The sequence below is a fragment of the Rhineura floridana genome, chromosome 1, assembly GCF_030035675.1.
Source record: "Rhineura floridana isolate rRhiFlo1 chromosome 1, rRhiFlo1.hap2, whole genome shotgun sequence".
In the NCBI taxonomy this organism is placed as follows: Eukaryota; Metazoa; Chordata; class Lepidosauria; order Squamata; family Rhineuridae; genus Rhineura; species Rhineura floridana.
Window position 1 is genome coordinate 296,500,482 of NC_084480.1, and position 18,019 is coordinate 296,518,500.

Genomic DNA, 18,019 nt, shown 5'->3' on the forward strand with positions numbered 1-18,019 from the left:
TCTCTTTCATCAGGGGAGGTGACATTCCCATCGCCAGCTATGAAAAGCAAGCTGTTCCATAATTAATCATGGGAAATATGCAGATATGTTTCAGGACTCAGGTTTCTACATGTGTTTCATTGTTGCTAACTATCCACTTTGCATGAGACCTTTAGAAAATGGCACTTGCAATGATACATTGATATATAATATATCCACCATCAATTGTTCCCATATTTTAGGATTTATATTTTGAACTCCAACAAAAAAAATGAGATATACAGATAATCATTCAGCAGAATCACAATACAGGTAATTACGGATTTGTCAGCATTTCCATTATGAATTCCATTTAGCGTTGAGGGCTTAGCATTTCCATCATTTCTGAAAATGTCAGATGGAAAGCTGGCTCACAGATTACCAGCCTGGATGCAAATTTGTTTACACAAAATATTTAAATCTGTTCAGCTGCTTTTGATTTAGAGAGCAGCCAGAAACTTTAAACTTCTAGGATTCCACCCCCCATGGGATTCTGCCAAATTCTCCATCAAGGTACAACAATCTGTAAGTGCCTAATAATAAAAAACTGATCTCATTCCTCTTCATATCCCTCCTCCCACCACCACCACACATGAATCACAATACAATTAGCCTGAGATTGTATAAACAAAACAATATTTAAGAACGTAAGAACAGCTTGCTAGATCAGGCCGGCAGCCCATCTAGTTCAGCATCCTGTTTGCACAGTGGCCTACCAGATGCCTATGGGAAGCCCACAAGCAGAGCCTGAATGCAAGAGCACTCTCCCCACCTGCGGTTTCTAACAACTGGTATTTGGAAGCATGCTGCCTCCGACCAAAAATTATAGAGAGCTCATCCTTTTGCTGTTGTATTATTATTAATATACTTGCACTCCCTTCATTCCAAAAGGAGGAATGACCAAAAAAATTAATACAAGGGATAGCCCAAAACATTTTGCTGAACAGATGGACAGTAGAAGGGGCTTCTTTTGGATGAAGGGCAGGATAGATAACAACAACAGCAACAACATTTTTATCCCACATTTCCTCTAAGGAGCTGAAGGTGGTTCTCCTCCCTCTGCATTTTATCATCACAGCGACCTTATGAGGTATGTTAGGCTGAGGGACTGTGATTGGCCCAAGGTCACCCAGCAAGCTTCATGTCTGAGTGGGGGTTTGAACCCTGGTCTCCCAGGTCCTACTCCAACACTCTAAGTGCTACACTATGCTGGCTGACTTCAACACTGGCAGTAGGACAGCATTCTGAGGGCAGCAGGCTAGCTCAGGAAGTGCAGGGCAGCATGTATGGTATACATAGGTTGCTGCTCCTTACCACTCCCTCGCATCAGCTGCCTGCCTCACTCTGTCTAATGGTAGGGCTGGTCCTGAGATGTTTTAACAGTTGCAGAATGCCTTTCAGCAACTGTGGAACAAAAGAAACCTGGCAATGTGACATAACCCCCACTTTGGTACTGAGACATGCCAAGTACTGAGCACAATAAATAAGCCTGCTGCCCCAAATGAAGGATAATGTTGGGAGATGAAGGCTGAACAGTAACAAATCTTCATCAGACAGTTGATGGAAAGTCCATACATTTTCTGATAAACCCCTCTAAACAAACAAGTTTCAAGGGTTGTATCCAACAAGGTTGTCCCATTTGCACAAAGACGTCTGCTTCTGCAACAGAACTTGTGCCCCCACACCCACTCCTCTTGTGCCCCCACACCCTGCACAATCTGCTCCAGAGGGTTGGGGAAACCCCTGAACAGATTTTGCGGAGTGCAGAAGGAGGAGAAGGGGGGAACTCTGTTGCACAAGCAGAAATCATTGAACGAATGGGATGACTTGTTGGATACAACTTCATTATTAATGACTGCACTTCTGCTGGATTTAGCCTGGGGAATCAAAGGGAGATATAAATGCTGCAAAAAGTTCAGTCACCACTGGGACTGCCCAGTGAATGATTCACAGAGTGAATGATTCTTCCTTGCTTTCACCCAGACGAACACAGCAGAGACATTGCCTTGCAAAGATGGGTGGCTGCCAACAACATTAATAAGTCATGTTCAGGGATGTGTGAGATCTCAGCTCCACTACAGCCAATAGGAAACCATCAATTTATACCAGTCTGCTTCCAATTCCCATTTCTTTTCCTGCAGTGTGTTTTCATAAAGAAAGAAGAGGTACACTGAGCAAGTGAGACCATTACTTCCAAACTCTCCATGGCCTTACCCACTCCTTATCTCTCTGCTTAATTCCCATCACATCCTTTCCTGTGACGTTCACTCATCCAGCCCGACCACCAGCAGTCCAAATCTCTCTCCTAACTGAAAAAACTCTGCCCATTTCCCCCTGCTGTTCCTTATGCCTAAATCTGCCTGCATGCAACCACCTCCCCTTATTTCCCTCGACAAAACTCACCTTTTCTGGAAAGCCCTTGGATCATTCCCTCTAGTTCAGGGGTGAGGAACCTTCAGTTTGGAGGCCATCTCTGTTTGGTCTTTGGGAGTCTTACTAGGCCACATCCCTCACCAACCCCCCTCGAGTGCTTTAACCCGGCGAGAACATGTCCTTGAACTATGATAATGCCTCTTGCTTGCCTGGATGCAGAAGAGGTATGTGTAGAAACCCCTGGATTTTGCAAGGCTGTTGATACAAAGGGTCACATCTGTTGCCCCACCCACTTTTGCCTCTGGACCGTCACTGGCATATGGCCCCTGGAACATGGGCAATGTGGCCCTTAGGCTGAAAAAGGCTCCTCACTCCTGTCCTAGTCCCTTTTATTACCAAGCCAAAGTACAAATCACATATTCTTCTCCTGCCTACCTATGTCTCAGTTTCCTGACTGCCTTCATTGGGGTCTATTTTAGACTGTAAGTTCCCTTGAGGAAGGGAGAAGTCGCACCTGTTCTTTGTAAAGTGCCATGTTCATAGATTATTATTGGTGATAGTGATGGTGATGATGCCCAAATTTAATGATGTTTGTCTAACTTGACATGGGGGAATTTCTTCCCTAACTCAAAACCTGGCAACCACCCATACTAAAATTAAATAAGGGCTGAGCTAAAAGTAATTTTAAGCTTGAAATGGGGTAGAGCGGATTGAAAAGTGCATGTCGACTCAGCCCTAAAATAGGTTAAACAGAGCTGGAAGACCAATGAAAGAGTAAGAAAATCATATTTGGAACTCTTCTCTTTTATTATTATTTTTTAAATAGTAGCGTTATTGTCTCTAGCATGCAAATATGGGTAGAGAACATATTTATTTATTTATTTATTTAAATTAATACCATAAGAAGAGCCCTGCTGGATCAGACCAAAGGCCCATCTAGTCTAGCATCCTGTTTCCAAAGGGGCATCTCCCTTTTCCTCCAAAGAATTCAAGTGGTCCTCTCCACCCACATTTTATTCTCAAAACAACCCTATGAGGTAGAGTTAGATTGACTGGCTTAAGAACTGGTCTCCCAGTGAAACCCCTATTCCTCTCACAGAGCTACTATTATAGAATTTCATGGGAAGAGGGATTGACTGTAGCTCTGTACTGCAGATGGGGTTTTCTTGTCTTTTATCAGCTTATTTATTTATCCTGCCATTCCTCAAAGGTGGTCATGGTGGCATACAATGGGTTGCCTCACTTTATCCTTACAGCAACCTTGTGGAGTAGGGTGGGTTAAGAGAGACCAATTTGGAATGACCACCCAGGGACTTTAACCCAAGTTACACACTTCACACTGACTCATAGCTGACTATGGTGTGGTTGTATTGTTCTTGTGCAATGTGAAGATTTTGCTGACCTTGAGCACAGTGGGGGAGGAGAGTCTGGCTGGGAGTCCAGAGTCTGTGAGTTCAAATCCCTGCTCATGTCTCCTGGGTGTCAAGGGCCAGCTAAAGATCACCCCCACAGGGAGTGGCTCAGGGGTTACGTGCCCTGCCACCTGTGCAGCCATGGGCAAGCTGCCTAGTCCCAAGGAGCCCAGTTGCCCCCCAGCTGGCAGTTGCGGACAAGGAGGGTACTGGCTTGTGCAGCTGTGGCAAGCTGAGCAGGCCCTAGCCAGCTGGGGAGGACTAGCCTCAGAAGGAGGCAATGGTAACCCCCCCTGAATACCTCTTAACACGAAAACCCTATTTATAGGGTAGCCATAAGTCGGCATCGACTTGAAGGCAGTCTATTTCCATTTTGAGATTGGAATGGGAAAGCACAGCTAATAGCTTAACATATGCATATAATGTGCTGAAATCATTTACATATGCTTAGATTTGCTTAGAAGATGCTTAGGTTTTATTGAAATAGTTTATAAAGTCTGCTTTATGCATAAGAGCCAAACAGTAAAACAGGAGTAGTATGAAACTGCCCCCCCTTTTTTCTCAGTCTCCTGATTAAAGCTGTAATTTTCCTGAGAAACATCTGGAACACACATAGAAATAACAGGTCTGGGCAGATAGCCAATGTGTCAGGTAAACTGTCAATATGAAGTAAGAGGAAATCCTTATATGGTGAGGTTAAGCTGACTAGTTGAGAACAAAAGACTCACCAAGACGTTTGAGGAGAGCCTGATGAGAAGTAGCAAAAAGCAGATAAGACCATGGGAACATGCCTTCCCTTAGAAAAGAAAGTGTATAAAAGGCCAGGTTTCATAGCACTCAACTGCTCAGCTCTGCTAGATGGGGGGGGGGTCAAAGAAAGCAGGAGATAACCATCCATCACATCTGATGCATGATATATCATGCCATGTATTTCTATGTACTTTTGTACTTATGGCTCTGTGATATGACTTTGAGTTTAACTTAATAGTCAAACTATTGTGATTTGTTTTATCTAAGATGTGCCTTCAGAGTCTTATACTTTGATGTTAAATGGATATCCAGCAATTTTTTTATGCTGATATATATATATATTTCTATTTTTCTGTTTTCCGTTTCTGCAATGATGGCTAAGGCCACCTAGAATGCATTTTATTAGTTGTACTGTGCAAAATATGAATAAATAGCATGTATTATATAGACTGTTCTGCTGTCTGAAGTCTGACTCCCATATAGAACATTTCTGGTACCTCCCAAGACTCAAGAATTCTTGAGTGGGATCTTGTCTATTCTCTGCTTACACTAGACTACTGCTGTTGATAACCTGTGAGCTTACGTGATCTAACATTCGGCACGCAAAGACTCTATGTAGACATGGAGGAAGGGAGAAAGCAAGAACCCTTGACCCTATGCATTCACTGGCAAGGGAGCTAGTACTACTGGTAACAAGATGGTGTGACAACCCTAACAACTGCTTCTGCATTTCCCCCCATTTATTTATTACTTATGCAGCCTTTACCCCCTTGATATTATTAAATGATCCCCATTTTCAGGCTCTTTGAGCTTGTATGAAAAAGAAATATATTCCCTTAATGTAATTAAACTTGGAAACATTTTCAATGCAAACCTTAAAGGAGTTTCACATTACAGCAGCCCCATTACATTTTATTGGATAACCAAGATTTTAGCAACAACAGCAGCAGCAGCAGGAGGAGGAACAAAACAGGTTGAAACCTGGCAGTAATTCAGCTAATGTCCTGCCAAGAAATGTTTTTAAAGTGTATGCTCTCCATGATCCCATAGACATTAGATAAAGGTTTAATTATTATATTGCCATTGCATTAACTTTAGTAAAAAAAACCCCACATGCTTAGGTGCATGATATAGGAATGCATAATACTTTCTAATTGCCAGTTATGGCCTTGTTCATCAAATTATGTGAAATCTATATATCACTGAAGTCAATGGAAAAACTCCACTTGAGTTTAATGGCTCTTAACTGTACCTACTGCTGTTCTGTAACCTCCATTCTTTTCAATGGAGGTTGTACACTTGGGATTGGCTAATGGTTCCAGAGCAACAATGCTTAGTGAACTGCTTTTTATAATATGTGTTTCCCTGAAACCAAAATCACAAATGTTGTACTCAACAATGTAGAAGTCCAAAAAAAAAAACATTTTTGGGGAAGTCCACTTTGGTGGAATAGTTGTCATATGTACAGAGTGGATTATGTTTCCCATTAATTATTTTCCAAAAGATAAAATAAATATTTCAATGCAAACTCTGCCTGAGGTGCAATTAACAGAGCATCTGCTGTCCATCATGCTTAAACAAATCCTCCCATTAAGATCAATAGCACAGTGAGATCTGTATTCTTTTAATCTGAAGTCTTGGTTTCAGGTACTAAGCAGTTAGAAGTAGTTTTGGTTTCTGAGCAAATTATTATAAAACACACATCCATATCATGGATGGGATCTTCAGTACACATAGTAACTTGATTTCCCAGTTGTGTAGCCTACTTGATTCAAATTATTCTTTCCCCATTCACATCATCTTGGGTCGAATTCAGCCCTATTACAACTTTAGCAAGTGTTCAGCCTTGCTAGGAAGCAGTATGGAAGGATCAGTCACGTTAGGTAGCAGACTGGGGTGATTATTCCCAGGTGAGTGCCAATAAGCCACTGAAGGGTAGGAGACATTTAGAAATGAATAAAATAAGTTAATGTTTTACTGGTTTTTTTCCTCTGTGTGCCACTTAAAGGGAAATGTTTCAAATCAGCACCAGCTGTAATGAACAACTCCCATTAACTGGAGAACCAGACAATGGTCACGGAACAAGATTGTGCAACAATGTGCAATGCGGATTCTTTTGGAAAGAAGAATTTGATCTTAACTCAACTGAATATTAGAACTTTCATTAAATGCTCCTTGTTCTTAATAGATGTAACAACAGGGAATAGTGGGTTATTCCCAGCATAGTCCCTTTTGAAAATAAAGTCATATTGGGCGCATGAATCTAAAGGAAGCTGAGAGGTTGCAATCAAATGGTGCCTGGTTTTTTCCACCAATCCTAGAGTGAAAAATGGAAATGGAGTGCCTTCCAGTTGATTCCGACTTATGGCAACCCTATAAATATTTATAGGGTTTTCATGGTAAGCGGTATTCAGAGGTGGTTTACCGTTGCCTTCCTCTGAGGCTGAGAGGCAGTGACTGGCCCAAGGCCACCCAGTGAGCTTCATGGCTGTGTGGGGATTTGAACCCTGGTCTCCCAGGTCATAGTCCAACACTCTAACTACTGCACCACACTGGCTCTCTAATCCTAGAGTAAAATGTAAAGGTGTCCCCGCACTTGTAGTGTGAGTCGTTTTCAACTCTTAGGGTGACGTCTTGCGACATTTACTAGGCAGACCGTATATATGGGGTAGGATTGGCAGTTCCTTCTCTGGCCTTTCTTTACCCCCCAGCATATGACGGGTGCTCATTTTACCGACCACGGATGGATGGAAGGCTGAGTGGACCTCGACCCCTTTTACCGGAGATTTGACTTCCTCCTTCCATTGGAATTGAACTCCAGCCGTGAGCAGAGCTTCAGCTGCGTTACCGCCGCTTACCACTCTGTGCCACGGAGGATCTTAATCCTAGAGTACACATGGAATAAAAGGAATTGACCCACAAACTGTTTCTAAAAAGAGGACAACTTAGGAAAGGGACACTGATAGGGATCAAAAGACATCTAAGACAATTAAATTTTCCCCAAGAAGCATGGAAAATGCAGATTTTAAGCACCACATGTCAAATGGGCATAAAACCTCAATGAGTTAAGGTGATGGTATAGTAAAACAACCCTATCATACACACAAGCAATGACTCATAAATGTAATTGAAATCACTGGGGATTTCCTGTCAATTACCTTATTCAACACTGTTAGGAATCTGCTACATTGTGATGACTCCTTGTGACAACACCTCCCCATTGGTTAAAAAACAACTGGTGAAAGTGCCATTGTGCACCTGAGAAAAACTGCTGAATAGAATCCAGTAACATTGACTGGGTGGCAAACCGCATCACAAAATCTGAATAAGTGCAAATTTCAAAGAATGGCTGTGTTTTGGTTTTCATATTGTTTCGGAAATTGTGGATTTAATAGATTCAGCTTGACATGAGAATTGAATCAAAATTCTCACCCACCCTTATTCTCTTGTACATGTGGAATTATCCAGCATTAATTTCGTTTTGATTAGGGCAGCACCTAATATTCTCTACTTTCAACATTCACCTCATTATATTTGCTGCATCTATCCAGAAGATTACTCTCCTTGCCAAATATTTTATTTGTTTTAATAGTGTTTTGAACCCTTTTCTTGTCACTCTTCTGTGTGATTTTTTTTGTGTGTGTGTGTAAAACATTTTAGAATGATTGTAGTCCCTATATGAACTGGGGCTTGGCCAAAACTGTGTGTCTCATTTATGTGTGTGTTAAAAAGAATCTCCCATTTTTAGCAATTCCAGTGGCACATTGTGAACATTTCATTCTGGTATTTATTAACTCCATTTTTCATTTTCTCCTTGACCCTCACTGTCCTGGTTTATCCATCCTCTTTCACATACTGAATAGGGGACAAGCACTGGGGAAATTATAAGGTCCATATCCATAGTTCAGTTGACATTATTCCTAACCAAACAGATGCCCTGGAGGATTTTTGTAACATGTGTATAGGCACATAGTCATAGTCAATATACCACATTTTCAACAAATACATCTTCGTTCAAAATAGCTCACATCAAAAACAGTTTAAATACAGTAGTACAATAATGATATAGTAAAAAGTATAATATCATTACAACTTATCACTCACACACACACATAAATCAACATTAACCATTAATATAACATACATAATAATTAAAGTAAGCAGAAATCTCATAAGTTAACATATGCAATAACTTCAAATCCAAAAGTAGTCTCAAAGCTGCTAACATTATTACCTAGCAACCTCCTATCTTTCATGCCTCAGCCCAAAATGCCAGAAAGTCCCCTCAGAATTCTTCTGGAAGCACCTCCCTTATGAAGGCTCTCAGGGCTGTAGGGTGGAGCAAGGTAGGGGGAACCAGCCACCCCCTGATAGCAAACACAGAGCCCCCTGCAGATAACATATTTTATTGAGCATTCATCCTGATTTGCTTGCACAAAGCTTATGCAGAGATTAGATTATATATCTGGTCTTTATTGAGCATTCATTCACATTTGTTGGTGGGTTGGTTATACAACAATGAGCATTCATCCTGCATTCATCATGAAGAGCTTGTGGGGTGTTTACACATCTTCCCATTAGTCATTTGTTCATCCCCCACTTTTCAATGCATTTCATCATCACTTCCCAAATTGCAAAACGTCTCTCTCTCTCTCTCTCTCTCTCTCTCTCTCTCTCTCTCTCTCTCTCTCTCTCTCTCTCATGGATTTGTTGGGCTAGGGTGACAGGGTGCTTTCATCCACTTTAAATGTACAAACCTAAAGTTCTGGCATGCAGTTGAATCTCTCTTGCAAAATACGCACAGCAGAGGTACCCAGAATCTCCTTCCCTCACAGTTCTTGTTCTGGAAGCAGCAACCTTACGAAAGTTCATAAGGCAGGAAGAAATAGAATCTCTGTCCCCCTATGAATAGTAATTCAGTACAACTGTGGCTCCAGACATTATTTGGAAAGCAACTGGAAATGTTGGCTGGCTAATTCACTGTGTGCATAACCCTTCTCCTAAAGAGATTTTTTTATTTGTTGGTGGATGAGAATATATGTTTTTCAAGTTAATTTCCCCCTTCTCTGCATTGCCATTCACGTGTAGTGTTCTTCCCCCCCTTCTTACTATTTCTGACATATCTAATATTCTTTTTAATCCTCCTGCACCCACACTGATTGACATTTTTGGGTAACAACCCTTCTCACTGTCATGCCATTGAAGCAGGGCTGAAGCGATGCAGTCTTGAAGGCAATGAAGAGAAACATAAAATATGCATACAGATCTGTCTGTATCATTGTGTATTGATGTCTGCCTTGCCATGCATGCACAGATAAATTCTTCTAGTGTCCTTCTGTGGAGTGTGTTAAGGCTTAGAGCTTAGGCCAACCGATAAAGGCCAACCGCACATACAGACTTCATTACCACTATTAAATGTTATTGATTCCTAATTGTTAAAATCATGTCCTAAGAACCATTCAATGGAGCTCCAAGCCATTATCATGAAGTCAATAGATGTGATGGCAGGGTTGAGGTATTCATTCCCCTACCGCACCCCAAACACCACATCTTTTGAAGGGAATACAATTAAGAAGGATTTGGGATCTTCAGTTGCCAACATCATCATTACCAATCATGAAAACTCAAGGCTTGGGGAGACAATTACAAAGACCTAAGAATCAAGCTGCAATAAACATACAAAAATATCAAATTCCAGCCTCTAGGGTTTTCAGAACAGAGTTGAACAGAGATCTTTACAACAAAGTGAATTGTTCTCACATCACTTTAACTGTCATGACATTTCTTAAGGAATCCTGGAAATCATAGCATCACAGAGATCCTTGGCTTTGCCCACATAGAATTGCAACTGCTAGGAGTCCCTAAAAGAGGAAAGGACTATTAAGCCAGTTTTAGCCTACAGTATAGAGATAAGTCTTTTTCTTCAGTCCAGGTTGTGGGATGCAGAGACCAGGTGAAAATACATTTCTTTCAGTTCAAACAGAAAGAGGAAGATTCTAGTGGGAAGAATATACATAAGGGGCAAGTGGTGGACCTCCAAATATTACTGCACTGCAACTCCTGTTACACTTGACCATTAGCTACACTAGCTAGAGCTGATGGGAACTGGAGTCAAACAACATCTGGAGGACCACAGGTTTCCCCTCCCTTATATATAGGCTTTATTAGTATCTAGCCAGAACAGGTTTTTTTTGCAGAGTGAACACACAATGCAGCCCTATTCTGAACCAAGAACACTGAGCAAAAATATTGGCCCGTCTAACACTATTCTTTCTGGAGACCAGTGGCAACCCAAAATCTCAACTGAAGCTTTCTACTAGTACTTTATATACTTTTAACTGGAGATGTCAGAGACCTACTGGAATCTTCTGCAGATAAATCATGTGGTCTGCCACTAAGCTATGGTCCCTTCCAGTGGGATAATGGAAGTGGCCAGCAAGGTAGAAGGAAAGCAGAAGCAATATGGAGAAAAATAAATAACTGCTTGATCAAACACAAGCTTTAAAGTCATTTTTGCTCCACCTCCTTTAATTTTAAATGTCCAGTCTCCTACATTATCTGAAGGAGAGGGATTATAACTGAAGACCTTGTTAGCATAATAAGTACATAAATCAAACTTTTAAAAGGTCGTCCCTTTCTGATTACAGGGACTGTACAGCAGACACTAAGAAAGGAAGACAACCACAGCTGCAACAGATTGGGGCAACATGTTCAAAGAGCCATGGTTGACATCCATGGATAGCCCAACAAACCCAGCAGAAGGTGATGGTAAGAGCATCCCTTACAAACTAACTTCCAGGATATAATCTATTTCCCATAGAAGCCAAAGACAGCATGCACTAGTGATTTTTAAAGCAGTGTCTGGATGGGATATGGTAGATGGAATCAAAAAGTCACAGGGCAAATATACACCAGAGTTAAAACTTGCTTAATAGTTACTCCTTTCTGCTGAGGGCATCACAGGAAAGAAGACTGGAAAGCTAGGAATCGCTAAGGGAGAATTCTCACCATCTTTATCAAACTGTTCCCAAGATCCTTTGTTTGGAGAAGCCATGGCAGATTGATAACAAAGCAGAATCAGCCTGTATTTCAGATTGACTCATAAACTCTGAGAATAAGATGCCATCAGTTATCAATCCACTGCCATAAGACAAAAATAACTTTATCCCAGCTTTTTCTAAAGTACTCCTAAGAAAGTCTATATCTTCCATTGGTATCAGTGAACATTTTCCTTTGGGTTAACCAAAGGCAATCTCTGCCTCCACTGATCAAGCCATTTTTTCTCCATATATACCCCCCTTTCCCCAAGATCCATTTATTTAGTTTAACAAAGCTTTTCTGCATTCACACAGCTTTGCCTTGCCTTCCACCAGTTAACACCTGACACTATCATCTGCCTGTATCCTAGCCATCATTCATTTGTGAAGCCCTGAGCTCTGCTTCATACTTCTTGTAAAATGAATCTAAACAATACTGGAATCCTATGCTTGCTTACTGTGTAGCCCTACCCACTTAACCGAATGAAACCTGAATGGTCCCAGACTATGGTCTGAAGGCACATGAGGCCAGCACCCTGCTGAAGCAAAGCAGGGTCGGGTCTGGTCAGTGGCTGGATGGGAGACCGCCTGGGAACCATATATAAGCAGCCTTGGGTTTCTATTATGGAAAGAAAGGCAGGGTATAAATGTCATAAATAAATAAATAATAAATTACACATATTGAGGATTAGGCTGCACAAATTCCACATTCGGTGGTGCAGCTAAGGCTGGACTTTAGGGCTGAGGTTCAGGGCCCACTTACCACTCAGAAAGCAGGAGAAGATGGAAGCAGTAGCAAACACCCAGCATCAACACCTGGCATAGATATTCTGGGACACAATGAGGCTCATGCTGGTCACCACAACATCCCCTCTTCTTATTTTTTAAAACAAACATTTTGTAGTCAGGGAGCGGGTAACAGAGCATGTACACGGTTACAGATGCTCACTGTATTATTGTTACTTTAAAACATATATGATTCTTTTCTATCGCAAAATGGTGCTTGTTCCCAGGTAAATGTGTTTTTGTTTAGCATTCAGGGCAGCAGAAACAACCTGCATTTTATCCTTTTGGTCATGATGGTGCTATGCTTTAAGTGAGTTTAAAATGCAGAACTGTGCATGCCTAAAATATTCCTTTTTTTAAAAAAAAAACCAGGGTGGGAAAACTGTCCCCCCCCTTTGTTCTAACATGTCAGGAATACAGAAGCTGTTGTAAAGCATGGGATGCTGTGGGCTGGGGGGGGAGGAAGAAAAATGCTAATGGTGTGCTTCACAAACTGAAGTGATACACAAGGCCATCTAAAGCCCCCCCCCCAATATTTAGCTGCATCACTGTTCACACTGCTGGTGCTGCTGCTACTAGCAGCATCAGCAATAGCTGCCTTCCTGTAGATTAAGCCCATTGCTTCTTGTCCTTTTCAATGGATGTACCAACCAATTGTTCCCCTTGTTTCAGCTCTCTCTGTTTAATCCCAGGAACAATCTTCCCCCCAGCACCACCTGTCCATTAAAAATTACAATTCCTTCCACTTTTGTTTTGTTCTTCATTTTCTGGACTATTTTTGAAAACCTTCTTCCCACATCTCCTTTGAGCTGGCAAAATCCCTCAAAGGACTCCACCTAGACTGCACACGGACACTCGTTTATATGCATTCATGCACCCCATTTGATTGCTTATTCCTTGATGTCTGAGAATTTCCCATGTCTGAAGTGACATGAATCCACTGAAAAAGGACAATGTTTGACATCAGGCAATGCAAAAGTTCTCAGACTTCCGGGAAGGGTGACTTAGCCTGTGCCTGCTTTTGAGACGGGCTCCTGCCTCAAAAGAAGCTTATTCAGATATATCAGTCAGATTTTTTCTTTTTTTGACTGATTAAACTTCTCCCGGGTAGGGAGAAACGAAGAGATTAACCTCAAAGCCTATTTTTGTTGGGACGACCAGATCTCATTAATTTATGGGACGAGGTCCAGCCGACGAAGGTGGGACGGATTTTTAACAACAAGCTCTATCTGGAAAAGCGAACGTTCATCTTATCTTCTAAGAGAGAACGCACTAACAGGCAAGCACCCTTCTTTCTACATTTTTCTTTTACTTGACTTAAATTGTTGCTGTTTAAAAGAGATTTGCCAGATTGATCGGTTTTTGACATCTCACTGGGGAGCCATAACTTCTCTCTGCTACTCACTAATTAATAGCTTATCTCTGTTTTTGTTGCAAAAAGCTGTCCTGGATTTGCATTCTAAAGATATACACAGAAGAGGGATTTCTATTCCAGATTTTTATTTTGAAGAATATTATATTGTCTGAGACTACTCTCTTTTTGGTCTATTTTATTTTGACGAATCTGTTTCCTGACGACCGCCATTAATTGTTTCGATCCTGGGAACTGCATTTTGTTTACTTAAGCATGGAGAGATAAGGCTGTCTGCTCTGTTTATACTGTGATGTCACCAAGTTTGGAGTATTAACCCAATTGTTGCTGAAATAAGAAGTGGTTTTCCTATATTTTTCTTTTAAAATGGCAATTAAGAAAGTGGCTGAGAAGCTGGAAATAACTATGTTTCAGAAAATAATGGATGAGATTGAGATAACGAAACAAAACCTGCGACAGGGTTGTAAGGAGCTGAAAATTGAATTGAGTAAAATGAAGCAGGAGATTAAAGATATAGGGGTCCCTGTGAGAGAGGTGACCCTGGAAGGGGTCCCTGTGAGAGAGGAGACCCCGGAGATTGGAACAAACGTGGAACAGGAAAAAGATTTGGAGTCTATGGACTTTAGAAACAAAATTTATTGTTTGGAGACACAGGAGATTAAAGACATAGGGGTCCTTGTGAGAGAGGAGACCCTGGAGACTGGAACAGGGGTCCCTGTGAGAGAGGAGACCCTGGAGACTGGAACAGGGGTCCCTGTGAGAGAGGAGATCCCGGAGATTGGAACAAACGTGGAACAGGAACAAGACTTGGAGTCTATGGACTTTAGAAATAAAATCTATTGTTTGGAACTCAATGTTATCTCTGAAGAAATTAATGAAGATTCTAGAGATAAAGTTATCAATGGCATGGATAATCTTCTGGACTGGAATGATGTGATGGAGCCCAATATAGAGAAAATCTATGGAATTAACTGCAGCCATGTGACAATGGAAAAACTTTCAAGAGATGACCCAGTGTATTTTGAAAAAAAGAACAGAGATATGATTTTACAGCAGTATTTCAGCAACCTATTCAGAATGGATGGCAAGAAAATATTTGGGATAGAGGTAATTCCCATCAGACTCTTACTATATGACTATGGCTTTGACAGCAAGATTATTATGGAATACTGATAATGGAAGATTGGATACTGAAATTACTGGACTTAACAAGACTACTGAAGATGGAAGATGGAAAATGGAACTAATAGGGATAATAGAACAATGGCTACTGAAATTACTGAACCTAACAGATTCTGATGTGATGGATTAATTGAAATGTTTATTTTGACTATGGTTATGACAATAAGATTATCATAATTAGTAATGAGATGGATTAATCGATATGCTTATCTGGAAAAAAAAATTGATAGATATATTTCTTAAAGAATTGAAACCTCTCTTTGACTTTTTGTGGAAAGAATAAAGTAATGTTTATGAGATTTGATGATTAAGTAAGATAACTACTGGAGGAAAGTGATTTTATAATATGACTTAAGAGACAGGATTGTTATATATTATAGACTTATAACTGATTTGATCTTTGACAAATGGGAAGTCAATATTTTACTCTTTATTTTTTATTTTTGTTTTTTTTTTCTTTTTTTCTTTTTGTTTAACTATTTTTGATTTTGTTTTTTGTCTTTGAATGTTTTATGATTTTGTCTTGTATGTTTTATGAAAATCTGAATAAAAATTATTGAAAAAAAAAAAAAAGGCAATGCAAAAGTTCTGTCTGTGGTCCAGGATCGGCGATGTCTTATTCAAACGTGCAAGTCATCCCTTGATGTGACAGTCATCATGTGATGACTATGCATGTGGAAACCAGCTCTGCTTTGTTCACTGAACAGGTGAGGCATCCAGTGGCACTTTCCCACCTTCTCCCAAAGGTGTCACTTTGGTTCAACAAGTTCCTGGAAACGGCTCGGCAACCATCACACTCTATAGTGATGTGGCACTGGTCTGTATGTGTCTTAGCAAAGACCAGAAAAATCGCCTGGGCCATTCATATCTGTAGGATACTGCCTCCATGTGACCCATGACTCCAAGGCAGGTTCCCTCTGTGTGCCCCCCCCCCCAGCAGCTCTGGTGTCATCCATTTAAACAGAATATCCCTCCTCTGAAGCCACAGCTTGTGCTTTTCCTCCAAAAGATCACACACTGATTGTGTAGCTCTGTTGTGTATTATTCAAGCAAGCAAGTCACGCGCAGGGAATTGGGAGACAGAGCAAAAGAGATAGGAGAATGTTTATTAATTAGGTTTTTAAATCAGCCTAGCACACCTACATGCATGCACACACACAAAATCAACAGCCGTCCGTCTCTAAATAAATGGCCCTTGGATCTCTCCACTGAATCATTTCTCTGGGAAAAAAATGGGCAAAGGATGGTGGAGGGAACTGATTGCGTCAATGGCCACAAACCCGGACAAGCTTTCTGTAATTAGAAGGTGCATTAAAATTCCAGGCATGTCCCTTCCCCAGCCTGGGTTGGAGCAGGGATGAGGTAAATCCCTTACCCCCCAGCATAAGCAGCCCTAGGCAACCCTGAATGATCCTGGTCCTTCCTCCCTTTCACCCCTCCCTCCATGCAAATAGGGACTGAACCAGCTGCGAATCAAGACAATCAAGTGTTTCATAAAAAAGACTCAGCTCAATTTCGGGGCGGGGAGAGAGAGAGAGAAGAGAAAAAAGCAAGCTTCTTTGAACAAGCCAAACTGTCCAGTGGGATTGGAAGCCTCCAAACTCGAGATTCTTCAAACTCCAAGGAGCCTCCTCCCCCTCTCTCAGTAGATATTGGAAAAGGGGAGGGGGGGACGGTGAGCGTTTTATTTGCATGCATTTGTTAAGAAGAGATACACTATCTGCCTCCAGCCATGTAATGGTTATATCAGGATGCCCCAATTTGAAAGCATGCCTCTCTTCAAACTACCCATCCATCCATCCTTGCCTAATTTATGAGATGTCATTCTCCCTTCTCACGCCAAGCCACGGTTCTGTTCTCCCAAAAGCTTACTCCAAGAACCTCCTGCAGTCCACCTCCATTCATTAACACCAAATAGGGTGCGGGCTAGATCTTAGACAGATCATGCCTACAGAGATGATTTAAATTTTTTTTTTAAAAAAAAAATACAGCTGAGTGCTTCAAAACCTCATACACCTCAGTTTTCGAGCTCCAATCTTGGTTGGTTAAAGTGCTTGTGCTTCCCCACAGCTCTCACAACTTTCATTGTGAAACGGACGTTTGTTGGCATTCAAGGAAAGAAAAGACTCTCATTCAAAGCAAATCGATACACATTTGTGTGTGTGTTTCTTAGCCAAAATCTGCATGTTTGCCTAGAAGAAAACTACATTTTTTTTAAAAAAAGCAAGAATCTGAAGTCATCTCCTGCACCCTGTACATTTCTTTCCCCCTTCTTTTTTTTTAAACAGCCATAAGGCAAAAAGAAGAAATAAAGGGGGGGGGAATCCTCCAGCTGTAATTCTGTCGGAATATCCACTTGTTTAAGAGGCTGTAGGACCCAACTCACGTCTCTGATTGAGCATACTGCAAGAATATTTATTGGGCACCAGTTTCAGTCACTGCATTGAACGCCAGCCTTGGCAAGCAAATTGCATTTCCTATCGCAGATGAGGAAGCCTGGATTTAAAAAACAAAAAGCACCCCAACCCCCTCCCTTCTCTTTCTCCGACGATCATTTATTTTGCCAAGCAGCAACATCACCCCCCTAGCAAGAAACCAGACTCGTAAGGAGCTCCATCGTGGGGAAACCTTGAGAAAGGACAAAGCTATAACCGCACATACACCTCCTTCTTGACAAAACACAGTTCTCTCTTCTCTCACCCCCCGCCACGATTATTTATATATTTATTGACACCCCCTCCCTTCTCGGGGGTGATGGTGGCAGTGGGGGGAAAGGGAGCACCCTCCTTCCCCCCTCTTTTGCCCTTACCTTTCACGCAGGAGAGCATCCAGAAAAAGATGAGGTTCCCCAAGGTAAATCCACTTTTAATCCCCATTATCTTGCCCAAGGTACCCAAGTCCGGGCGGCTGCATTTCCTACATCCCCTTCGCACCAAATCGGCGGCGGCGGCTCTCCTCGGCCAGGTGGCCCCTTTGCAGTAGCAGCAGATCCTTTGCATCTTCTTTCCCGGCAAGAGCGACGCGAGCTTGCCCTGCCCCCCAGCCCCGATCCGGATCTGCCCGCCTGCCTGCTTGCCTTCGTCGCGCCC

The 18,019-nt window shown here is 41.6% G+C and overlaps 1 protein-coding gene across 3 annotated transcripts in view; it reads right to left on the reverse strand.

Annotated features, from left to right (window-relative positions):
- Nucleotides 1–17,812, reverse strand: part of CSMD3 (CUB and Sushi multiple domains 3) — a 1,044,618-nt gene extending 1,026,806 nt beyond the window's left edge. For all 3 annotated transcript variants that reach the window (XM_061605340.1, XM_061605331.1, XM_061605321.1), the window contains exon 1: nt 17,740–17,812. In XM_061605340.1, coding sequence (XP_061461324.1) covers nt 17,740–17,806 — 67 coding nt within the window. In that variant the 5' untranslated portion in view covers nt 17,807–17,812. The remainder of the gene's footprint in view (nt 1–17,739) is intronic.
- Between the last annotated feature and the right edge of the window lie 207 nt (nt 17,813–18,019).